This window comes from Rhinoraja longicauda, chromosome 20 (genome assembly GCF_053455715.1).
Source record: "Rhinoraja longicauda isolate Sanriku21f chromosome 20, sRhiLon1.1, whole genome shotgun sequence".
NCBI classification, from domain to species: domain Eukaryota; kingdom Metazoa; phylum Chordata; class Chondrichthyes; order Rajiformes; family Arhynchobatidae; genus Rhinoraja; species Rhinoraja longicauda.
Window position 1 is genome coordinate 21329822 of NC_135972.1, and position 26138 is coordinate 21355959.

A 26138-nucleotide genomic window follows, 5' to 3' on the forward strand; every position below is an offset into this window, starting at 1 on the left:
CTCCCCTGGCTCTCAGTCTGAAGAAGGGCACCGGCCCGAAATGTCACCTATTCCTTTTCTTCAGAGATGCCGCCTGACCCATTGAGTTGCTCCAGCATTTTGTGTCGATCTTCTATATAAACTAAGCAGACTAGTGGGAGAGTCTTGGACCACATGCCATAGCCTCAGAATAAAAGGATGTACCTTTAGGAAGGAGATGAGGAGGAATTTCTTGAGTCAGAGTGTGGTGAATCTGTGGAATTCATTGCTGTGGAGGCCAAGTCAATGAGTATTTTTAAGGCAGACATTGATAGATTCTTGATTAGTATTGGTGTCAGGGGTTACCTAGAGAAGGCAGGAGAATAGCGTTGAGAGGGAAAGATAGATAGATCAGCTACGATTGAATGGTGGAGTAGCCTCGATGGGCTGAATGGCCTAATTCTGTTCCTAGAACTTGTGAACAGGCGCTCAGTGGTTCGAGACCAGGATGACACGACTCACCCGCTGCCAATGTCGTCGAGCCTGACGTTCTTCCCCAGCAGGTCTCCATCGCTCATGTACCCTGTCACATCTGCGTCGCCGGGCCCGGTCTCGAACTCGGGTACCCCTCTCTCGGCGGCTTCGGCCTGGGGGGCGCTGCCGGCCCGCGCCCCGGCCGGCCTGCGCAGCGGCGCGCTGTACACGTATCGCGAGCCGTCAGGGTGGATGTAGCGGCCGGCGTTGGCCCGGGGCGGGTAGCCAGTGCCCAGCGAGGGCGCGTCGCCCGCCTGTAGCCGCGGGGTGTTCTGCCCGAGCCGCCAGCTCATGCCCGTTGTCCGGGTAGCCACAGCAGGGATGGTCCTCCCATTGACCTCCGTGGTGATGGTGCTGTCGAACGTCGTCTCCAACGTGCTGCCCCAACAAACACAAGAGAAACATTAACCTGCCACCCCCATGAAGAGGCCACTCTGCCCCTCGAGCCAGCTCGCCCATACAGTATCAGGTGAATTACCCCAGTAATCCTCACACAGAGTTCAGTGAGGAACAAAATCTGATGCTCAAAGACAGCACAGTGGCACAGCAGTTGAGCTGCAGCCTCTCAGCATCAGAGACCCAGGTTCAAACCTGACTATGGGTGCTGTCTGTACGGAGTTTGCATGTTCTCCCTGTGATCGCGTGGGTTTTCTCCCACATTCCAAAGATGTGCAGGTTTGTAGGTTAATTGGCCTCTGTAAATTGTAAATTGTCCCAAGTGTTGAGAGCCAAGGGAGCCGGGTTAAATCCTGGCCTCAGGTGTTCTGTGTGCGGAGTTTGCCCATGTTCTCACTGTGACCGGGTGAGTGCTCCGGTTTCCTCCCACATCCCAAAGACATACAGGTTTGTAGGTTAATCGACTTCTGTGAATTGCCCCTAACGGGTGATCGATGGTCCGCACAGACTCGATGGGCCGAAGGGCCTGTTGCCACACTGTATCTCGAAGCTAAACTAAACTAAAGCTTCTTCCTTGCTGTGACCAGACTACTGAACGGTCCATCTACAAGCAAGGGAATAGTGCCGATCTTCCAACCTACCTCACTGCGGCCCTTGCACCTTTCCTCTGTACCTGTAACACTATATTCTGCACTCGTATTTTTCTCTTTGTACTACCCGTGTATGTGTATGATTTGATTGTACTAATGCCCCTGGTGTGTAGGGAGTGGATGAGAAAGTTAGATAACATAGAACTAGTGTACGGGTGATCAATAGTTAGTGTGGAATTAGTGGGCCGAAGAGTCTGTTTCCACGCTGTATATCTAGACTAAACTAACGTTTAGAGATACAGCGCAGAAACAGGCTCTTCGGCCCACCGAATCTGCGCCGACCAGCGATCCCCTACACTAGTGTTACCCCGACACACTGGGGACAATTACAATTTTTTTACCGAAGCCAATTAACCGACAAACCTGCACGTCTTTGGAGTGTGGGAGGAAACTGGAGCACCCGGAGAAAACCCAGACAGTCACAGGGAGAACGTACAAACTCCATACAGACAGCACCCTTGATCAGGATCAAACCCGGGTCTCTGGCGCCGTAAGGCAATGACTCTACCGCTGCGCCACCGTGCCACCCCAGTGCGGCCTCTAACTAAACTAAATTAAGCTTAACTAAATTATACTAAACTAAATTAAATGAAACCAAATTAAACTAAACTAAACCAATCCAAACACAACTCAGCGAAATGAAACAAAACCAAACCAAACCAAACTAAACTAAACCACACCCCAGCAGGTAAGATAGAGCATTGTCTGGCATGGGACAGGATTACCTGTGGCTTATCTGCGTCCCTCGGAGACTGGACATGGTCTCCTCCAGGTTTTGCCGAAGGTCGGCAATGTTCTTCACCGTCCTCATTCTCCTGGTCTCCGGATCTTCTCCTGGGAAAGCAATCAAGAGTGAGAAAGGTGAGCACCTGGGCTGGTTGACCGAGTCTGATGGGTCCCGCTCGGAAATATCATATCATATCATATCATATATCTACAGCCGGAAACAGGCCTTTTCGGCCCTCCAAGTCCGTGCCGCCCAGTGATCCCCGCACATTAACACTATCCTACACCCACTAGGGACAATTTTTACATTTACCCAGCCAATTAACCTACATACCTGTACGTCTTTAGAGTGTGGGAGGAAACCGAAGATCTCGGAGAAAACCCACGCAGGTCACGGGGAGAACGTACAAACTCCTTACAGTGCAGCACCCGTAGTCAGGATCGAACCTGTGTCTCCGGCGCTGCATTCGCTGTAAAGCAGCAACTCTACTGCTGCGCTACCGTGCCGCCCATAACACCTACCCTCGTCCTACAGAGATGCTGCCTGACATGCTGAGTTACTCCAGCATTTTGTGTCTTTCTTTGGTATAACCAGCGTCTCACCAGCAAGTTGTCCTGGGCCATCCACGTCCAGGCTATGGCTGGGAAAGAACACCAATGCCTCTACTCCCTGGGAAGGTTGAGGAAGTTCAGCATGTCCCCAACAACCCTCACCAACTTCTACCGATACGCCATAGAAAGCAGCTTATCAGGATTTATCACAGCATGGTTTGGGAACAGCTCCTTCCAAGACTGCAAGAAACTGCACGCAGCCCAGACCATCACGCAAACCAACATCCCTTCCATTGACTCCATCTGCACTTCACGCTGCCTCGGCAAGGCCACCAGCATAATCAAGGACCAGTCACTCCCTCTTCTCCCCTCTCCCAACAGGCCAGAGGTACAGAAGTGTGAAAACGCACACCTCCAGTTCAGGGACAGTTTCTTCCCAGCTGTTATCAGGCAACTGAACCGTCCTATCACCAGCCTGACCTCCCATCTACCTCATTGGAGACCTTTGAACTATCTTTAATCACACTTTATTTTGTACTAAATGTTGTACCCTTAATCCTTTTTCTGCCCACTGTGTTGATTGGTTTCACGTATAGTCTTTTCTTTGGCTGGATAGCACGTAAACAAAAGCTTTTCACTGTATCTCGGTACGAGTGACAATTATAAACTAAAATAAATGGATATGAAGTTCCTTTTTATTTTATCCCTTGCCAGGCTTAGTCCTGCCTCCACCTCTCTTTTCCAGCTTTCTCCACCCTCCCCAGGCCCATCAGTCTGAAGAAGGGCCCCGACCCAAAATGCTTTCTGTCTACTCCCTCCATGGATGCTGCCCGACCTGCTGAGTTCATCCAGCACTTTGTGCTTTGCTCAACATTCCAGCATCTGCAGTTCCTTGTGTCTCTTGTGCCTGACGAGCGTTTGACGGCTCTGGGCCTTTACTCGCTGGAGTTTAGAAGGATGAGGGGGTCCTCATTGAAACTTACCGAATAATGAAAGGCCTGGATATAGTGGGTGCGTGCAGGATGTTTCCACTAGTGGGAGACTAGAACCAAAGTGCACAGCCTCTGAATAAAAGGAGGAGGATGAATTTCTTTTGTCAGAATGTGGTGAATCTGTGGAATTCATTGCCACAGAAGGCTGTGGAGGCCAAGTCAGTGGATAGTTTTAAAGCGGAGATTGATGGGTTCTTGAATAGTAAGGGTGTCATGTGTTGTGGGGAGAAGGCAGGAGAATGGGGTTGAGAAGGAAAGAGAGATCGAATGGCAGAGTAGGCTCGATGGGCTGAATGGCCTGATTTAGATTTTTTAGATTTAGATTTAGAGATACAGCGCGGAAACAGGCCCTTCGGCCCACCGAGTCCGCGCCGTCCAGCGATCCCCGCACATTAACACTATCCTACACACACTAGGGACAATTGTTTTTACATTTACCCAGTCAATTAACCTACATACCTGTACGTCTTTGGAGTGTGGGAGGAAACCCGAAGATCTCGGAGAAAACCCACGCAGGTCACCGGGGGAATGGCGCTGCATTCGCTGTAAGGCAGCAACTCTACCGCTGCGCCACCGTGCCGCATTCTGACTTATTCTGCCCCTATGACTTATGAACTGATAGATGGACTCAAAATGAGGGTCAGGCAGCATCTCTGGAGACCCTTCTCCAGACTGAGAGTCAGGTGTAGGCTGCTTTTGGGTAGGGTGATAGGTTGCTCTGTAGGATTACACTGGCAAAGACAAGATGAGGCATAGGTGATACAATTTGCCATTGAGGTTTCAATGCAGCAAAGAGTTAAGTCTTGTTCCTGCACTCCCCGATTTGAGAAACTGCTGAGAAATGTGCTGAGTCTGGCTTTTACAAATATAAACAAGGAAATCTGTGTTCAATAAAATCGGAGAATGTACCGCTTACGTTTGGGAGCGTCAGGAAGGAGCAGGAAATCGGGACATTGCGATTGAAAATCATGAGGGGAGTAGTTCGGGTAGACGCACAGAGTCTCTTGCGCAGAGTAGGGGAGTCATGAACCAGTGAGCATAGGTTTAAGCTGAGAGGGGAAAGATTTAGGAGGAATCTCAGGGGTAACTTTTTCATGTAAAGGATGGAGGGCCTATGGAACAAGCTGCCAGAGGAGGTAGTTGAGGCAGGTTCAATAACAGCATTTAAAAGGCTCTTGGACAGGTGCGTGGATAGATAGACATAAGTGCTGAAGTATCTCAGCGGGTCAGGCAGCATCTTTGGAGAAAAAGAATGGGTGACTTTTCAGGTCGGGACCCTTCTTCGGGACCCAAGAAGCAATTAGACAGGTACATGGATACGATAGGTTTAATGGGATATAGGCCAAATGCAAGCAAGTGGGACTAGTACAGATGGGACATATTGGTCAGTATGGGCAAGGTGGGCCGAAGGGCCCGTTTCCACATTGTATGACTCCATGACTCATTGCCAGCAGTGTTTCCATGGCAACTGCTGGAGGCCATTCAGCCCTTTGAACCTGCAGGAATGCAAGCCACTTGGACTTTCATCACTGGTTTCCATCAGCACTTCGAGGGTCAATGGGAATTGCGCATGGGGTGGGAGAGGAACCCCTACAATGTGGGTCCTCAGTACAGGAAGGAATGGCGGTGCGTGGGTCTTGCCTGCACGTGATTTGCAGACTTTAGACTTTACTTTAGAGATGCAATGCAGAAACAGGCCCTTCAGCCCACGGAGTCCACACCGGCCAGCGATCACCCCGTACACGAGCATTATCCTACACACTAGGGACAATTTACAATTTTTACCGAAGCCAATTAACCTACAAATCCACATGTCTTTGGGATGTGTGAGGAAATTGGAGCACCCGGAGAAAACCCACGCGATCACAGGGAGAATGTACAAACTCCGTACAGACAGCACCCATAGTCAGGATTGAACCCGGGTCTCTGACACTGTGAGGCAGCAACTCTACCGCTGCGCCAATGTGCCGCCCCAGGAATCTTTTGCTCAGGCAGTACAACGCCACAACTGCCCTACACCTCAGCTGCTGTCTGTGCAGAGTTTGCACGTTCTCCCTGTGACAGTGTGGGTTTCCTCCGGGTGCTCCTGTTTCCTCCCACATCCCAAAAACGTGCAGGTTTGTAGCTTAATTGACCTCGGTAAATTGCCCGGGTGAATGTGAAAGTGGGATAACACAGAACTAGTGGGATAACATAGAACTCTACCACTACGCCATCATGCTGCCCACTACTAGTGTATGGGTGATCGTTGATTGGCATGGGCATGTTAGGCCCAATGGTATATATTTATGTTGTATCTCTAAACTAGGGTTGCCAACTGTCCCATATTTGCCAGGACATCCCGTATATTGGGTTAAATTGGTTTGTCCCGTACGTGACCGCCCTTGTCCCGTATTAGGCCCGGGGAAGGCTGTAGGCCCGAACACTGTAGGTCCAGACACTTTGTAGGCCCGGTCAGTGTAGGCTCGGACAGTGAAGGTCCGGACAGTGTAGGTCCGGAACAGTGTAGGTCCGGAACAGTGTAGGTCCGGAGAGTGTAGATCCGGAGGCCTGGGTGCCGCCTAAGGGAGGTTGCGTAACAACCCGCCACCCGGCCTGGGCAGCCGCCATTGGTGGAGCAGGAGCACATGGCCGCTGGCTGGATGAGGTCACGTGGGGCACCGGGTGGTGACGTCACCTTGTCCCTTACTTGGGAGTGAGATAGTTGGCACCCCTACTCTAAACTAAACAAAACATGCAGGCAATAGAGATTAGTCAACTTGGCATCATGCTTGGCATGGACATTGTGGACTAAAGGGCCTGTTTCTGTGCTATATGTGCAACAGTGGCGCAGTGATAGAGTTGCTGTCTTATAGCGCCAGAGACCCGGGTTCGATCCTGACTACTGGTGCTGTCTGTGCGGAGTTTGTACGTTCTCCCTATGACTGCGTGGGTTTTCTCCGGGTGCTCTGGTTTCCTCCCACACTCCAAAGATGTGCGGGTTTGTAGGTTAATTGTCTTCTGCAAATCTCTAGTGTGTAGGATAATGCTAGTGTACGAGATGATCACCGGTCGGCACAAACTCGGTTGGCCGAAAGGCCTGTTACCGCGCTGTATCTCCAAAGTCTAAACTGGATGAACAAACACACTCATTGGGCTGAATTACTCTTCACGTTCCAGACTTCTGCAGTCTAAACATCCTGAAATTTATAGGAAGCACATTAGCACAACAAACAAATCTTTAACTACTTAGCAAATGTATTTAAAAATTATAGAGCCTCTTTAATCGAGACTATAAATCTGGAGATGAGAAAAATCAGAGCTAATTGCTAATCTCTGGACACCATTCATGGTACCAGAAATCTTACGTAATTATATTCTTCTGTATAAATTCTCCCCATGCCCTGTGTTGTTCGAGAAGTGAAGTGCTCCACACTGAAATGTCCCCAAGGAGTTTTTGACGTCTTAACAGAAATATAAAAAATAAGAAAATATATATTTAAAATCTGAGGTAGAAACTTCAAGGCAGAGCCAGTGATGGTGGAAGAGACTGCAAAATGGATGGAACAATTTTACCCATCAGTGAAATTAGGCCGAGAGGCAGCTAAAATAGTTAGTTTAATTTATTGTCACGTGTACCGAGGTGCAGTGAAAAGCTGTTGTTGCGTGCTAACCAGTCAGTGGAAAGACAATACATGATCACAATCAAACTACCCACAGTGTGCAGATATGTGATAAAGAGAATAATGTTTGGTGCAAGATATAGTCCCGTAAGGTCCGATTAGAGATAGTCCAAGGGTCTCCAATGACCCTCACCACACAAACTCAACAATCTGTTTGTGAGAAAAGGTTCATGGCTGATGGGACCTGAAATGTCACCCATCCTTTTTCTCCAGACATGCTGCCTGACCCGCTGAGCTGCTCAGGCATTTTGTGTCTACCTCCGGTATAAATCTGCATCTGCACCATGCGTTTGTGGGTCCATCTCACAGGCCCAACTTTGCTTGGGTGGAGCTGTTCCTGGCCAGACTGTGATGCGTCCCGATAAAATGATTTCCACGACGCAACTTCCTCAGATGCCCCGGCAGAAAGCATTTTATCGGGATGCATCATAGCCTGGTTCGGGAACAGCTCCATCCCAGACCGCAAGAAATTGCAGAGAATTGTAGACACACAGCCCAGTCAATCACACAAACCAACCTCCCTTCCATTGACTCAGTCTACACTTCACGCTGTCTCGGCAAGGCCAACAGCTTAATCAAAGACGTCTTAACCCAGTCACTCCCTTTACTCCCATCTTCCATCAGGCAAGAGGTATAAAAGTGTGAAGACGCACACCTCCAGATTCAGGGACAGTTTCTTCCCAGCTGTTATCAGGCAACTGAACCATCCCACCACCAGGGAGCGGTCCTGACTTCCCATCTACCTCATTGTAGACCCTCGGTCCATCTTTAATCAGACTTTACCTTCCACTAAACGTTATTCTCTTAATCCGGTATCTGTACATTGTCGACGGTTTGAATGTAAGTATTTACAGTCTTTCCACTGACTGGATAGCACGCAACAAAAAGCTTTTCACAGTACTTCGGTACACGTGACAATAATAAACGAAACTAAATATTCAACGTATAAAGATACACTTTATACACGATGTGGTCAGGTTTGGTCACCCTGCTGTATGAAGGATGTTATTAATCCGGAATAATTGCCGAGAAGATTTAACACGATGTCAATAGTCAAGAGTCAAGTGGATGAGAGGGGATCCTTTAGAAGGATGAGAGGGGATCTTATCGAAACGTATAAGATTATTAAGGGGTTGGACACGTTAGAGGCAGGAAACATGTTCCCAATGTTGGGGGAGTCCAGAACCAGGGGCCACAGTTTAAGAATAAGGGGCAGGCCATTTGGAACTGAGATGAGGAAAAATGTTTTCAGTCAGAGAGTTGTGAATCTGTGGAATTCTCTGCCTCAGAAGGCAGTGGAGGCCAAGTCTCTGAATGCATTTAAGAGAGAGCTGGATAGAGCTCTTAAGGATAGCGGAGTCAGGGGGTATGGGGAGAAGGCAGGAACGGGGTACTGATTGAGAATGATCAGCCATGATCACATTGTATGGCGGTGCTGGCTCGAAGGGCCGAATGGCCTACTCCTGCACCTATTGTCTACTGTCTATTGTTTAAGTGCATTTAATTTTCACATGTACCAAACTGGAACAATGTACCAAACGGACAATGAAATTCCTGCCATGTTGCCAGGACCGGAGGGCCTGAGCCACAGTGAGATTGAGCAGGCTAGGACTTCATTCTTTGGAGAGCAGGAGGGTAAGGAGTGATCTCGGAGAGGTGTGGACAAAATCATGAGGGGAATAGATAGGGTAGATGCACAGTCTTTTACCCAGGGTAGGGGAATCAAGGACCCGAGGACATAGGTTTAAGATGAGAGCTGCAATCTTTTTCTCACAGAGGGTGGTGAGTATGTGGAATGAGCTGCCAGAAGAGGTCGTTGAGGCAGGTTACTAGGACAGCATTTAGAGGGACATGGGCTAAACGCATGCAAATGGATCGAGCTTAGATAGGGCATCTTGGTTAGCATGGATGAGTTGGGCCGAAGGGCTTGTTTCCGTGTTGACTCTTTGACTCTTTGACCAATCAGACAAGCTGCCACTGCACAATTCTCATTGACATAAACCGTCCTTCTTTGCACAAAGCTCTCTGACATGCTGAGTCTTTCACATTTTTTCATTCTCTGTGTTCGTATCATGTTGGATCTATTTTTTCTGTCCCACTGATTTCAGCATTAGTAACACATTACACAGACAGGAAGATTAATGTACTGACTGGAGCCATAGATTCATAGTGTCACACAGAGCGAAAACAGGCTCTTCAGCTCACCTTCCCCCCCCCCCCCCCCACAATGGTTGGCTAGCCCTTGACTCACAACGCCAGAGACCCTGGTTCGATCCTGAGCTCGGGCGCTGTCTGTGTGTGGCGTTTGTATCTTCTCCCTGTGACTGCGTGGGTTTTCTCCGGGTGCTCCGGTTTCCTCCCACATCCCAAAGACGTGCGGGTTTGCAGGTTAATTGGCTCTCTGTAATTTGCTCCTCGTGTGTAGGGAGTGGATGTGAAAGTGGGATAACGTGGAACTAGCATGAACAGGTGTTCGATGGTCCATAAGACCATGAGACATAGGAGCAGAATTAGGCCATTTGGCCCATCGAGTCTACTCCGCCATTCAATCATGGCTGATCTATTTTTCCCTCTCAATCCCATTCTCCTTCCTTCCCCGTAACCTTAGGTGCGGACTCGGTGGGCCGAAGGGGCTATTTCTGTGCTTTTATCTCCATAAACTCTAAATCCCGAGGGACTGCCTCAGAAGGTGAGCGCACATTATGAGCAATTACAGGCTAATTGCTTTGATTTAATGACTCGAAGAACGACAAGGATTAACTCAACCGGAGAACGTATTAACCAGCAGCAACACAATTCAGTCCTTGATCCATCTCCCTGCACCCGGTGCAGACCACCAGCACCGCAGCAGTTGACAGCTTTCTCCCACCTCTTCCCTCTCTCACCCCCGGTCAACGAGGCATTGCAATGAGGCATCATCCTTTCACAAATGCCAAATCTGCAGCAGCCTTCTAACTGCATCTTCATACGACACGCACTATATTTATCTCTCTCTCCCTTTCTCTCCCTCTCCCTCTCGTTCTCTCACTCTCTCCCCCCTTTCTCCAGCCCCCTTTCTCTCCCCCTCTCTCTCCCACTGCTTCTCCTTCCCCCTCTTTCTCTCTCCCCTTCTCTCTTTCCCCCTCCTCCCTCTCTCTCTCTCCCCCTATCGTCCCCCCTTCCCTCCTCCCCCCCCCTCTCACTCGCTCTCCCCCCTCCCCCGCCCATCCCTCTCTCTCTCTCCCTCTCTCCGTATCAAGGGGAACATGAATCACAACTAATGTTCCATGGGATGTCAAAGTCGGCAGAGCGCGCTGTAGAATGAGAGCAAGACCCCCGATCAAAATGCCTGCATTCGGCCGAAAGAGCCGCAATACACATATATCATCAAAGCGCGGAGCATTGAGCGGGTGGGTGGGTGAATGGGTGGGTGGGTGGGTGGGTGGGTGTCTGAACTCACCCAGTATGTTGTTGTAAAGGGCTTGTTCCAGATCTCCCAGCATGGTGAGGATGATCTCGTTGTCCAGTTGAGCCACCCCCTCGTGGAGGTCGCTGTCCTCGGTCAGTAGCTCGTGCTTTGGGGTGTTCCGGGACACCTCCTCGTCCGAGCCGCTTCCTACCCGGCCGCCCCTCTCCGGCCGGCCCTTTGCCCGGGGTGGGCCCGGCCCCTCGTCGCTGCCGAAGACGGCCAAGGGAAGGGAGCGCTCGGATGCGGAGAGGGGGCGGGAGCGGGACAGGCTCTGGCCGGGGGTTCCCGTCCCGCCCTCCGGCGCCCACCAGCCGCCATCTCCCGCCGGCACCAGGGCCGCCAGGGACTTGCGCTTGAGCAGGTACGGCCGGTGGGGAGCCTCCCGGCCTCTAGACGCCGGCGGAGACACCGACCTCCTCATCCTCCCACCGCCCGGGGCTCAGGGACGGTAACAGCTCACCGCCGCAGCGCCTGCCTTTATCGCCGAGCCGCCGGTAAGCCAAGCAGATCACTCTCATCCTCCGCTCGGCCGCTCTGCTGTTGGGGGTGAGGGAGGGGGAGGAGGGGGTGGAGGAGGCTGCTCCCCCTTTCGCCCCCCAACACAGCCCCGAGATCAAGGAGCGACCCCAGTCCCTGCAGGCTCCCTCCCGAATCGCCGCTCCTCCGGGGCGCAGGGAGCTCCGAGCACCATGGTGGGCGGCCAGCTCTCCACAGACAGCATCCCACAGTCTGTCACGGCACTCAAACCCACGCCTCCCAGCAACGAGGACCCTTCCCTCAGAGGACCCTTCAACGACAGAGCCTTCCCTCAGAGTAGCCACTGCCCTCTCGCTTCACATCTTCCACCGACCGAGCCCTGAGCCAACACCGAGGACGAGCACAATATATGAACGAAGGTAGCCCTCTCATCCACAGGCAGACGGAGCGGGATACAGCATCCTTCCTTATGGTGTGTGGAGAGTGAGAATGAGAGAAAACAAGAGAGAGAACGAGAAAGAGAGAGAGAGAGAGAGAGAGAGGGAGGGGGAGAGAGAGAGAGAGAGAGAACGAGAGAGCGAGTGAGAGAGAGAGAGGGAGAATGAGAGAGAAAGAACACGAGAGAGAGGGGGAGAGAATGAGAGAGAAAGAACGCGAGAGAGAGAGAACGAGAGAGACTGGGAAGGAGAGGTGCCGTGCTGACACAGGGCTGGGCGTTCAGCTCACAAGGTGGCACACTCTACAGCGGCTCCCATCAGAACGAAGGCAGTCTGGCAATTGGGAGGCTGTTTCCCAATCACACCTCCTTTAGCATTCATCCTGCATCTCACATCCATTCCTGCTCTCTCTCTCTCTCTCTCTCTCTTATTTCGCTGCAGATGCTGCAGCTCTCGAAACGGCTGCATAAACAAAAGGCAGGCTGGGAGAAGGAGCTGCTCCATCGTAAATAACACAGGTCGCCGGCAACAAGGCTCGGAAGGCTGAATGGCAAATCTCCCCCCCCCCCCCCACCCCTCCCCTGCCACCCCCATCCCTTCCCCTCCCCTCCCCTGCCTTCCCCCCCTCCTCTCCCCTCCCCTCTGCTCCTCTCCCCTCCCCTCCTCTCCCCTCCCCTCCCCTCCTCTCCCCCCCTCTACCCTCCCCTCCCCTCCCCTCCCCTCCACTCCTCTCCCCTCCCCTCCATCACCAGCTGCCTGTCAGCAGAGCTGAATGGTGGTGGGTGGGAGGATCTTTCAAGGTTCGAGGCTTCTGGAGGAGTTTACACTCATTGTGTGTCAGGGTACTGGCAATCTCCCCCTGGGGAGGGAAGAGAGAGGAGGGGGGGGGGGGGGGAGGTGGTAAGGTGTGTTGTCATACAATCACACAGCGTGGGAACATGTCCTTCAGCCCAACTTGGCCCACTCCGACCAACATGCCCCATCTGCACTAGTCCCACCTGCCTGTGTTTGCCCCATATCCCTCTAAACCTGTCCTACCCATGTAGCTGTCCAAATGGTTTTTAAACGTTATGATAGTACCTGCCTCAACTACCTCCTCTGGCAGCTCGTTCCATACACCCACCACCATTTGTGTAAAAGAGTTGCTGCACGGGTTCCTATTAAATCTTTTTCCCCTCAGCTTAAATTTATGTCCACTGCTTTTTGATTCCCACTACTCTGCGTAAAAGACTGCGCATCCACCCGATCTATTTCTCTCACAATCTTATACACCTCTACAAGATCACCCCTCATCCTCCTGCGCTCTAAGGAAAAAATTCCTCGCCTGCCCAACCTCTCCCAGTAGCTCAGGCCCTCGAGTCCTGGCAACATCCTCGTAAATCCCTTCTGCATCCTTTCCAGCTTGACAACATCCTTCCTATGACAGGGTGACCAAAACTGAAAACAATACTCTAAACGTGGCCTCACCAATATCTAGTACAACTTTAACAAGAACTTCCAACTTCTATGCTCAATACTCTGACAGATGAACTTTATTCAGAATTAAAAATTTATACAAAACAAGAACAGTGCAGAAATCCTTCCGACATTTCCCTGCAGCTGTACATACATTCATTTGTGTTGTATTTGGTAGTGTTCACAGAAATATCATTATACCCAGTGTTGCCACTCATGTTGGCCCCTGGGGTGAAATCCCTTCCCTTGTTTGAGGGGCGTCTCCACCACATTCTGCCCCCCATGTCCAGCAGCGGAAGGACCCTAGACTGTGGCCCTCCCCCACAGAGCCTTGGCGTTGGCTGCACCGAGCTTCAGTGCGTCCCTCAGCACGTACTCCCGCAGTCTGGAGCGGGCCAGTCGGCAACATTCCCCCACGGACATCTCACTCCGCTGGGAGGTCAACAAGTTTCGGGCCGATCAAAGAGCGTCTTTCACCGAGTTGATGACCTTCCAGCAGCACTTGATGTCCGTCTCTGAATGTGTCCCTGGGAACAGTCCGTAAATCAGAAGGCCGATGTGCCGAAAGCCTTCTTGACCACACCACATGTACACGTGGTTAATGCCTCAGTCCCAGACAAACATCAAACCTCTTAAAATACTTTCTTATCTGTCCTCTAATCCTACTCTCCATGACATCAATGCCCTGGTTATTGAACTGTTTGCAACAGCAAGCTCTTCCTGTTTCCCCTCCCCCAGGTCTCTCCTTATCTTGCGTACTTTGGTCAAATCTCCCTTCCGCCCCCTCAGTTCTAAAGGAACCACATCAGCCCTTTGCCAGACCTCCACATCCCTGGGAACTCTCTCCTTACACCCCCTCCAGTGCCTCCGCAAGTCCCTGAAGCTGCATCACCAGTTCTCCTCCCTGCTCCCTGCTCCCTGCCCAGGGAACGCCCCTCACTGGAAATAGAATGAATTCCCAACATAGGAAGAACGTGATTGTGCTGGAGAGAGATCGGAGGAGATTCAGAGCATTTGTGGTAGATATAAGGAATGGGCTCCCAGAGGAGAGAGATGGGGCAAGTACGCTCACGATAGGTTAAGAAACATTTGGACAGGAAGATGATAGGAATGTATTGGAGGGATATGGGCCAAACGCAAGCAGGTGGGACTCGTATAGATGGGGCGTGTAGGTCAGTGGGGGCAAGTTGGGCCAACGAGCTTGTTTCCACGCTGTATGACACTATGACTCTACTGAAAGCTCAGCAGTCTCTGCGGGAGAGGAATCAGTTGATGTTTCAGAAGATCGGGAGAAAAAGCTGGAGTAACTCAGCGGGTCAGGCAGCATCTCTGGAGAAAAGGAAAAAGGTGACGTTTCGGGTCAAGTCTCTTCTTCACACTGAGAGTCAGGGGAGAGGGGAACTAGAGGTATGAAAAGGTACAGAATAAGTCAGCCGGCACCGATGGCCAAGGAGCCCACAATGGTCCATTGTTGGCGGTGGAGGACGTGAGATACGACCAGTGAAACCAGCAGGCTGACTAGGGTGAGGGAGGATATAAGAAAATAATTGCAGATGCTGGTACAAATCGATTTATTCACAAAATGCTGGAGTAACTCAGCAGGTCAGGCAGCATCTCGGGAGAGAAGGAGTGGGTGACGTTTCGGGTCGAGACCCTTCTTCAGACTGATGGTGAGGGAGGGATGGAGAGAGAGGGAATGCAGGGGTGACTTGAAATGAGAGAAATCAATATTCATACCACTGTGTTGAAAGGTGCCCAAGCAAAATATGAGGTGCTGTTCCTCCAATTTGAGTGTGGTCTCACCCACTCAGTGGAGGAGGCCCAGGGAAGAAGGGTCAGTATGGGAATGGGAATGGGAGTTAAAGTGTTTGGCAACCAGTTTCAGGTCAGGTACCCTTTGGATATTTGTTGCGACGCTCTGTGACTCTTTGAGACAGATGGCACAATGGGCATTGTAGGCATTCAGTGCCCATCCAATTACCAGCGGGCATTGATTTAAGGGCAACGTCGTAACGACCAGGGCTGTGATGAACAACCGTTGAAGTCTGTTCATCTCCAGAAGCCGTCGGCCGTGAAATGGGTTTACTGATCTGAGTCAAGTCATCTGGCTGCACTCTGCAAGCAGCTTGCTGCAACCAGTCTAATTATTGCATTGTCAACATCAATTTCAGCATCGCTAGCACCCTGCCGCTCTAATTAGCGAGCTATTTCTGGGACCACACACTCACTGACAGAGGGCAAGGAGGTGTCCGGCTGAACCCAACGTTGAGATGGAGCGATGGCCGGTGTTGCTTGGGATATCTGTGCCCCCTCTCCAGAAGGATCCCTCCCCACCACCTCTGGAATCAACAACAAACAACTAACCCTCTCTGTGATCTCCTGCACCCTTCACACACCTCACGCTGCCTCGGCAAGGCCACCAGCATAATCAAGGACCAGTCGCACCCCAGTCACTCCCTCTGCTCGGGGCCGTCTTAACGCATGGGCCTGATGGCCACTTGCCCGGGGGCCCACGAGCATAGGGGCCCAATGCTGATCTGTGTATGTTAAGTGACTTGCAATAAATAAATACTACTTTAAAAATGTAGGTTCAATAAGTGCTTTTTTCGCAACATTTTCGGTCCCTAAGTGTTTTTATCTTGCACTAAACCTTATTCCCTTTATCCTGTACCTGTACACTGTGGACGGCTCGACTGTAATCATGTGTAGTCTTTCCGCTGACAGGTTAGCACATGACGAAAAAGCTTTTCACTGTACCTCGAAGGTATTTATTCACAAAATGCTGGAGTAACTCAGCAGGTCAGGCAGCATCTCGGGAGAGAAGGAATGGGTGACGTTTCGTGTCGAGACCCTTCCTCAGACCAGTCTGAAGAAGGGTCTCGACCCGAAACGTCACCCATTCCTTCTCTCCCGAGATGCTGCCTGACCTGCTGAGTTACTCCAGCATTTTGCGAATAAATACCTTCGATTTGTACCAGCATCTGCAGTTATTTTCTTATTTCACTGTACCTCGGTACACGTGACAATAAACTCAACTAAACTGAACTGAACTAAACTAAATCTGGCTTTACAAACACAGGTAAGCCTGATTATTTGCGCAGAATCCATCATCACGGTGCCAAGGTTATTTAGCCCGGGACAGGGGATCTGCTGGCCTGGTGATTTGTGTTCTGTGGTATGATTAATGTCCATGGCAGCCCATTGATCCAGCAGAGCAGACGGACGCGGAAGGAATACTGAACTCACAAGTACCGAAAACCAGAAATAAATTCGCAACTCTTTAATCCTCCTGTTTTCTCATCTCTGCCCTTTGTCCAAGTATCTTCCACTTACACTCTCCCCTGGCCCCCCTACCTCGTTTTGCCCAGTTCCACAGTTCACCGCATTGTATCCCACTTCAGATCACACCTTCCCCAGCCAACAGTGGGCCCACCAGGGCACCACACTGCCTGAGGTCATTTGTTGCCGGCCCTGATTGATCCTGGTCTTTTCTTGCCTCCAGGTATTCACACCCCCTTCCTTCCCCCACTTTCAGTCTGAAGAAGGGTCCCGACCCAAAACGTCACCTATTCCTTTTCTCCAGACATGCTGCCTGCCCTGCTGAGTTACTCCAGCACTTTGTGCCTATCTTCACGCACTGAGCCGGCACATAATTGCCCAGAAATAGAACACAAAGTGCTGGAGTAACTCAGCGGGTCAGGCAACATCTCTGGAGAACAGGGCAGCAACGTGGCGCCGTGGGTGGGTTGCTGCCTTACAGCACCAGAGATCCATATTCGATCCTGACTACGGGCGCTGCAAACTACGGACGGTGTTTGTACATTCTCCATGGGACCGCGTGGGCTTTCTCCGGGTGCTGTGGCTTCCTCCCACACTTCACAGTCGCACATGTTTGTGGGTTAATTCCCTTTGGTAAAATTGTAAATTGTTCCTAGTGTGTAGGATAGTGTTAGTGTACGTGGTGATCGCTGTTCGCCACAAACTTTGTGGGCTGAAGGGCCTGTTTCTGTGCTGTATCTCTAAAGTCTAAAGTCAACATGGATAGGCAACATTTCGGGTTGAGGCCCTTCTTCAGACTCAATTGCTCATCCTAATGGTCCTTAAGAAGGTGATGGTTGAAAAGAGAGGAGGGGGTAGGACGAAGCCAGGCAAGTGATAGATGTATTGAGACATTCACAAGTTATTAAATGCATAAGTCATAGGAGCAGAATTAGGCCATTTGGCCCATTCTGTCTACTCTGCCAATCTATCATGGCTGATCTATCTTTCCCTCTCAACCCCATTCTTCTGCCTTCTCCACGTGACCTTTGATGCCCTTACTAATCAGGAACCTAACAATTTCTGCTTTACAGCCATCTGCGGTAATGAATTGCACATATTCATCACCCTCTGACTAAAGACATTTCTCCCCATCTCCATTCTAAAGGTATGTTTGTTCATTCTGAGGTTGTGTCCTCTGGTTCTGGACTCTTACATTTCTGGAAACATCCTCCCCGCATCCACTCTATCCAGGCCTTTCATTATCCGGTGGGTTTCAATGGGATCACCCCTCACCCTTCTAAAACTCCAGCAAGTACAATCCCAGAGCTTTCAAACGCTCATCATACATTAACCCACTCATCCCCGGGATCACTCTCGTAAACCTCCTCTGGACCCTCTCCAACGCCGGTGCATCCGGCCTCAGAGATGGAGCCCAAAACTGCTCGCAATAATCCGAATGTGACCTCACCAGCACCTGATAAAGCGTCAGCTGAAAGGTCGTCCGTCCATTCCCTCCACGGATTGCTGCCTGATCTGCTGAGTTCCTCCAGCACTTTGTGCCTTGTTATTGAGGATGGGTTTAAACATCTCATTGTCCATGTCTCAGGCCAACGCAAAGTATTTAGCAACATTGAAGAGTTGTGGGCGGCACGGTGGCGCAGCGGTAGAGTTGCTGCCGTACAGCGCTTGCAGCGCCGGAGACCAGGTTCGATCCCGACTACGGGTGCCGTCTGTACAGAGATTGTACGTTCTCCCCGTGACCTGCGTGGGTTTCTCCGAGATCTTCAGTTTCCTCCCACCCTCCAAAGCAGTACAGATTTGTAGGTTAACTGTCTTGGTAAATGTAAAAGTTGTCCCCAGTGAGTGTGGGATAGTGTTAATGCGGGGACCGCTGGTCGTCGCGGACCCGGTGGGCCGAAGGGCCTGATTCCGTGCTGTATCTCTAAACTAAAACTAAAATTGTCATTGTTGCAATGAAGGAAATAGGTGAGACAATCTTCACACAGCAAGATCGCACAAGCAGCAATATCCAGTCATTGTAATGTTGAATGAGGGACTTTCTCTGGAGCGCCGGAGGTCGCAGGGTAGAACTGATGGAAGTATATAAAATTATGAGAAGCATAGATAGGGTAGACATTCAGAACCTTTACCCCAGGATGGAAAAATCAAATACTACAGGGCAGAGCATTATGGTGAGGGGGACAAAGTTTAAGGAAGATGCGTGAGGTACATTGTTTATGCGGAGAGTAGTGCGTGCCTGGAACGCACAACGCTGCCAGGGATGGTGTAGTTTAGTTTAGTTTTTAGTTTAGAGATACAGCGCAGAAACAGGCCCTTCGGCCTAGCAGGTCCGCACCGACCAGCATTCCCCACACACTTTTAATACTATCATACACACACTCGGGACAATTTACATTTACACCAAGCGAATTTAGCTACAAACCTGTACGTCTTTGGAGTGTGGGAGGAAACCGAAGATCTCGGAGAAAACCCACACAGGTCACAGGGAAAACGTACAAACTCTGTACAGACAGCACCCGTGGTCGGGATCGAACCCGGGTCTCCGGTGCTGCAAGCACAGTATGGCAGCAACTTTACCGCTGCACCACCTATGGTGATGGAGGATGATATGATTGTGGTGTTTAAAAATCTTTTAGATGGATATGCAGGGAGTTGAGGGATATGGGTCATGTGCAGGCAGAGGAGATTAATTTAACTTGGCATCATGTTCAGCACAGACATTGTGGGCTGAAGGGCCTGTTCTGTGCTGTACTGTTTTGTGATGGGTTAAAATGTCCGACCCCCCCCCCCCCCCAACTAGATACTGAGACATGGAGATGGAGCGATGGTTTACAACTGGTGCCCAAGCCTCCAATCTACTTACATTTCTGACTACCCTGCTATCTAGCCAGTTAGTTTTATTATTTCTGATGTAGAAACAAGGAACTGAAGATGCAGCTTTACAAAAAAGACACAAAGATGCTGGAGTAACTCAGCTGGTCAGGCACCATCTCTGGAGAACATGGATAGGCAACGTTTTGGGCCGAGACCCTTCGTCAGACTGATTGTAGAGGAAAGGGTGGGGAAAGAAAGCTGGGAGAGAGCAGGGTCAGGACATGTGCGACTGTGAAGTGTGGGAGGAAGCCGGAGCACCCGGAGAAAGCCCACCCGGTCCCAAGGAGAATGTACAAACACCGTCTGTAGTTTGCAGCGCCCGTAGTCAGGATCGAATATGGATCTCTGGCGCTGTAAGGCAGCAACCCACCCACTGCGCCACTGTGCTGCCCTGTTCTCCAGAGATGTTGCCTGACCCGCTGAGTTACTCCAGCACTTTGTGTTCTATTCCTGGGCAATTATATGCCGGCTCAGTGCGTGAAGCCCAAACTCCACAATAGAGCTGGCAAGCTCCAGGCACGGCTTGACTTGCCTTTGCAAATAATAGAGTGTTCAAGAAGTTACAAATCAAATTCCCCTTTCAACATTCAGTCGGAAATAATTTCACCTCAGGCCCTGGGGTACAGGAGCAAAGTAAAACCTCTAAAACATTGTGGAGGTAAATAGATATCGTTCTTCCTGCACTGTGGCACCTCTCCAGATATATCAAATTGGCCGGTAGGATTTTGACACTGTGAAACTCACTGGAGAAATATACTCAATACTTAGTTCTCTTTCTCGTGAGTTTTTAAAAAAAAGAAATGATTTGTTCTTGTCAGTGTTGTTCCACTATGATCCATTCCTGCAGTACTTTCAACATCAAATATTTAGAACAAGCTGATAAATCGAGCCATGTTGCTTTGTTAGATTCATCGCAGATATTTTTTCTCATGCTGTTCATAATTTTAAGGTCGTTTACTTTAGTTTAGAGACACAGTGTGGAAACAGGCCCTTCGGCCCATCGAGTCCACGTCGACCAACGATCACTAGTTTAGTTTAGTTTAGTTTATTGTCACGTATACCGAGGTACGGTGAAGAGCTTCATCTAGTTTCCTTGAGAGACACAGCGTGGAAACGGGCCATTCGGCCCACCTAGTCCATGCCGAACTTAGTTTACTGTCATGTGTACAAAGGTACAGTGAACAGCTTTTTTTATTGCGTGTATCCTGCCAGCGGAAAGACTAGACATGATTGCAGTCAAGCTGTCCATAGTGTACAGATACAGGATGAAGGGAATATAATGCTTAGTTGAAGATAAAGTAGAAACAGCATGGAAGCAGAGACCCACTGAGTCCATGTTGAACACCACTCACCCATTCACAATAGTTCTACGTTATCCCGCATCATCCATTCCCTGCACACTCGGGGCATTTTACAGAGGCCAGTTAACCTACAAACCCACACGTCCTTGGGATGTGGGAGGAAACCAGAGCACCCGGAGGAAACCCACGCGGTCACAGTTTACCTGAGTACTGGCCACAGTTATCCATCCCAAAAGTAATTCCATCTTCAACACCAAATTACACTGTCAGAAATTGCTGTCTCTCAACAAGCTCCCTATGGAGTCAGGGAGTAGTATCACACGGAAACAGGCCCTTCGGCCCAACTTGTCTACGCCGACCAAGAGCCTCAAGGGATATTTATACCATTTTCTTTTAAAGTTACGATTGCAACCATCAGGCTGTGTTTTACAGTTCACAGTAGCACAGTGGAAAGTTCTTCACTTTGGGATAGCCTGAGATTGAGAAAGGGACTGTGCAAAAGAAAGTCCCTCACAGTATTATAAAGCTGACATTTCCTGTTGCCTTTCCACTTCCCCCCTCACATACCACAAGTGTCACCCTTTTCCAATTAAACCTCCACCTCCTCACCACGGACAACTGCACAGGAAACCAAATGCGTTCACCAAAAACAAAATCATGTTTCCAATAAGGACTTAAACTGACCGGCTTTAAGTACACAATAAGCCACAGATGTTTTCGTTGCTTGCTTTGAAAAATAACTCCCACAGTCTCTCAGGACGAGGCATTAGAGTTAATTCCATGGAGCGGCAAAGTGAGGCACTCTGTGAGAGTGTGGACGGACTGTGGGATATGCAACCAGTCCTGATCTCCAGCACAACGTAGAAATAATGTGTAGGAAGGAACTGCAGATGCTGGTTTATACCGAAGGTAGACACATAGTCCTGGAGTAACTCAGCAGGTCAGGCAACATCTCTGGAGAAAAAAATTATAGGCGGCATTTTGGGTCGAGACTGTTCTTCACCCTGGTCTCAACCCGAAACGTCACCTATTACTTTTCTCCAGTGTCTACCCCTCTAAACCTACCCTATCCACGTATCTGTCTAAATGTTTCTTAAACGCTGCAATAGTACTTGCCTCAACTATCTTCTCCTGCAGCTTGTTCCAGACACCCACCACCCTACATGTGAAAATGTTGCCCCTCAGGTTCCTATAACATTCCCCCCCCCCCTCATCTTAAACCTATGTCCTCTGATTCTTGATTCCCCTACTTTAAAAGACTCTATACATTTATCCTATCTATTCCTCTCATGATTTTTCAGACAGTCTGAAGAAGGGTCCCGACCCGAAACGGCACTCATCCTTTTACTCCAGAGATACAGCCTGACCCGCTGAGTTACTCCGGCGCACTTTGTGTCTACCTGTGTTTTCACCTCATTGGCTTCATCAATCATCTTGTGGAGATACATGAACGCAATTGTTTATTCTACTACTTCTACAGATATCGAGTCATCCTGTATAGTATCAGGCCCTTCGGCCCACCTTGTCCTTGCCAACCCCGGCATCCATCTCATCGACCTCATTCATCAGCACTTGGTACAGGCTCGTTAAAACATTAAAAACAGCCAACAACCTCACGTCAGATTCACGTTCTTTGCATCAACCACATCAAATCTCTTCTCCAACCTCAAAAGATTTTGTGATTGCGATTGATTTCTGTTTTTTTAAAGCAGTTTTCTCTCTGCACCGTGACCTCTTTTTGAACTTTTAACCTGGAGGTTAAGTCTGGTCAAACACTTTACAAGAACCTTCCTCTGTGATATAGGCTGTTCCTTATCATTGAAGCAAGGAGCTGCAGACACTGGTTGACAAAAAAAGACACAAAAGGCTGGAGTAACTCAGCGGGTCAGGCAGCATCTGTGGAGAAGGTGGACAGGCGACATTTTAGGTCATTCAGAAGAATCAGTCTGAAGAAGGGTCTCGACTCAAAACGTCACCTGTCCCTGTTCTCCAGAGATGCTGCCTGACCTGCTGAGTTACTCCAGCTCAAGGATTGCACCAGAAATATTTCCAACAGTTGGGAGACTTAATAAGATCAGATCACCTACCGGAGATTTCTTCGAGGCACTGCTTGGCAGTCTTGCTGTAAACAGAATCCAGTTTTGTGTGGCTGCCACTTATATCGCCAGAGAGGAGCGAGGACCCATCATTATCCGAGTGCGTTCTGAAAAATGGGGGTTAAAACAGAGATTAATAATTCAACACGACAAAGACACTTCCAACACAGAGGTGGACAACACATCAGTCCATCGTGAGACCAACGGGTCTTTGATTTTGCCAATTTAGTTTAGTTTTGAGATACAGTGGGGGACTAGGCCCTTCGGCCCACCCTGTCCGTGCCAACCAGCGATCCCCACACACTAGTACTATCCTACACACTAGGGGCAATTTATATATTTTTTACTGAAGCCAATTAACCTGCAAACCTGTACGCCTTTGGAGTGTGGCAGGAAACCAGAACACCTGGTCAAAACCCATGCAGTCACAGGGAGAACGTACCAACTCCGTACAGACAGCACCCATACTCAGGATTGAACCTGGGTCTCTGGCGCTGGATGGCAGCAACTCTACCACTGCGCCACCATGCTGCCCAGTTTGTTCCACTCAATCTCTGGTTTTCTTTTCTTAATGGATTTTTAAGCAATTTTCTTCTTAAAATTACAACTGAAAATATCAGTACTTTCCAGTTCATTATTGGCACAGTGAAATAAAAATCTTCACATAGAGCCACAGAACCATGGGGTCACACAGCACGGAAACAGGCCCCGTAAGTCCAACTCGTCCATGACGCCAAGGTGTCCCATTCCAGTGAGTCCCATTTGCCCGTGTTTGGCCCATCTCCCTCTAAGCCTTACCTATCCATGTACCTGCCCAAATGTCTTTTGACTGCTGTTATTTATCCGTCTGAACTACCTCCTCTGGCAGCATGTTTCATATTCCCACCACCCACTGTGTGCGAAACCTGGATACATAAAAAGTAGGTCGCACATTGCTACTGCGTTTTTTAAATTATTCATTATTTTTAAGGATTCGAATATCACAGCCACCCTTTATTTCCCATCCTCAATGGCCTCACAGATTGCTTGAGCAACTGCCATCTTGAACGGCTCCTGTAATATCATGATTGTGACTGTCTTTCCCTCTTCACCCCCTTCCTGTCGGGCAGAAGATACAAAAGCTTAAAAGTGTTCCCCTGAAGGCTTTGTCCTTCACGGTGTGATGGGCAGCACAGTGGCGCACCTGGTAGAGCCTCTGCCTCACAGTGCCGGAGACCCCAGTTCGATCCTGACCACCGGCGCTGTCTGTGTGGAGTTTGCACGTTCTCCCTGTGACCGCGTGGATTTCCTCCGGGTGCTCCGGTTTCCTCCCACATCCCAAAGACGTGCAGGTTTGTAGGTTAATTGGCCCTCTGTAAATGGCCCCTGGTGTGTCGATGAGAACGTGGGACAACGTGGAGCTAGTGTGAACATGTGATCGATGTTGACACAGGCTGGGTGGGCCGAATGGCCTGTTTCCATGCGGTATCTCTAAATTTAGTTTGTTAATGTATTATTGTCGCATGCCTCTCGTGAGTAGGCAGTGGATGAGGAAGTGGGATAAGGTAGAACGCGTGTACGGGTTGGCGTGGACTTGATGGGCCGAAGAGTCTGTTTTCATGCTCTATCGCTAAACTAAACCTCCATCTGAAGATTATTCTGATTTATAAAGGTTTAGCAGAATTCCATTGCACTTCCCCTTCTGGTTATAAACCCGAGCTCTGACACACTTCATTAACACCTATTCAAATTTCCTTGGCACCTTCAAAGATTCATTTGCAAGCTCCGGGGGTCCCACAAACCTTGGACTGGCCCTGAAATGATGCCACATATCTACATCAGGTAGCTTTCAATAGTCCCAATGACAGCTGGAGTCAAAACACCTTGGCTGTCTCCTGGTGATTCCAAACAGTCTTGGCTGCTGACCAGAACAAATACTGTAAGTTATCGGTGGATACAAGGAACTGAAGATGCTGGCTTGCAACCAAAAAAAGAAAGAGCCAAAGTGCTGGAGTAACTCAGCGGATCAGGCAGTGTCTCTGGAGGACATGGACAGGTGATGTTTCAGGAACATTATACCACTTTCTCCAGAGATGCTGCCTGACCCGCTGAGTTACTCTGGCATTTTGTGCCTTTGTAATTTATCAGGCTCTCTTTGCCCTGAGCCCGTAGGTGTGGAGGTTGTCATGAATGTAGCAGCGAGTTGCCACGGGTGTGTCTGAGTTGCATCACTTTAAAGATACAGCGTGCATATAGGCCCTTTGGCCCATCGGGCCCATACTGACGTAAACTACCTCTATCCAACGCACTAGGGACAATTTTGCAGAAACCAATTAACGTGCAAACCCACACATCTTTGGAGTGTGGGAGGAAGCTGGAGCACCCAGAGGAAAGCCATGAGGAAACGTGCAAACTCCATACAGACAGCACCCAAGTTCAGAATCGAACTTGGGTCTCTGGCTTTGGGAGGCCGCAACACTACCACTGCACCACTGTGCCGTCTTCAAGGACCAGACCTCATTCCTCACTGAACTCTGTTGTGCAAGGATTGATGGCGTAACTCAGTACTTCAGTACTCAGTAAATCAGGCAGCATCCCTGGAGAAAAAGGATGGACGATGTTTCTGGCCGGGACCCTTCCTCAGACTCAAGGGCAATGTCCTTCTTCTCCAGAGATGCTGCCTGAGCCGCTGAGTTACTCCGGCACTCCACTACCGTGTCAATCTTTGGTATACACCAGCATGTGCAGTTCTTTGTTTCGACATTCTGTGTCAGAGTTGCCTCCTGAATCTTTTACACAAATCCTCCCGCAGTCTAACCGGGCGATCACCACCAACAGTCTCCCTCCCAGAGCCCGGGCATTGAACCCAATCACTAGAGTTGGAACAGTGGGATAAACAAACCTTCACAAAGAGCACAGTGAACGGTTCATATTTACTGACCACTTTCTCTTTTGGATATTCTGAAATTCTGTCCATGCAAACACTGACTGGCAGGCTGGTGAAAGAGTTTATTTTATGAAGCCATAATAGCGTGTTTCATTAGTTGCCGTTCCGCAAGCAACTGACTGCTCCCATTGCGTGCGAGACACGAAGGAAGCAGGGGTAGACACAAAATGCTGGAGGAACTCAGCGGGACAGGCGGCATCTCTGGAGAGAAGGAATGAATGGGTGACGTTTCGGGTCGAGACCCTTCTTCAGTCTGATTCAGATTCCGACGAAGGAAGCAGGGATACGTGTCTTGGGCAGGACTGGCATGAAATCACTTTCAGTTTGCGCGTGGCTTCAAGAAGGAACGTTGGGCTTGCATTTTTATAGTGC

General features: G+C 49.7%; 1 protein-coding gene across 9 annotated transcripts in view; it reads right to left on the reverse strand.

Moving 5' to 3' along the window:
- The window catches only part of nav3 (neuron navigator 3), a 579072-nt gene that overhangs the window by 75802 nt on the left and 477132 nt on the right, over positions 1-26138 (reverse strand). For 6 of the 9 annotated variants that reach the window (XM_078417159.1, XM_078417163.1, XM_078417162.1 and 3 more), the window contains 3 exons: positions 22832-22947; positions 2264-2372; positions 481-870 (listed from right to left, as the gene is read on the reverse strand). In XM_078417159.1, coding sequence (XP_078273285.1) covers positions 481-870; positions 2264-2372; positions 22832-22947 — 615 coding nt within the window. Of the gene's footprint in view, positions 1-480; positions 871-2263; positions 2373-10909; positions 12265-22831; positions 22948-26138 lie in introns of those variants that run through there. The other 3 variants (XM_078417167.1, XM_078417164.1, XM_078417165.1) reach the window with 2 other exon arrangements.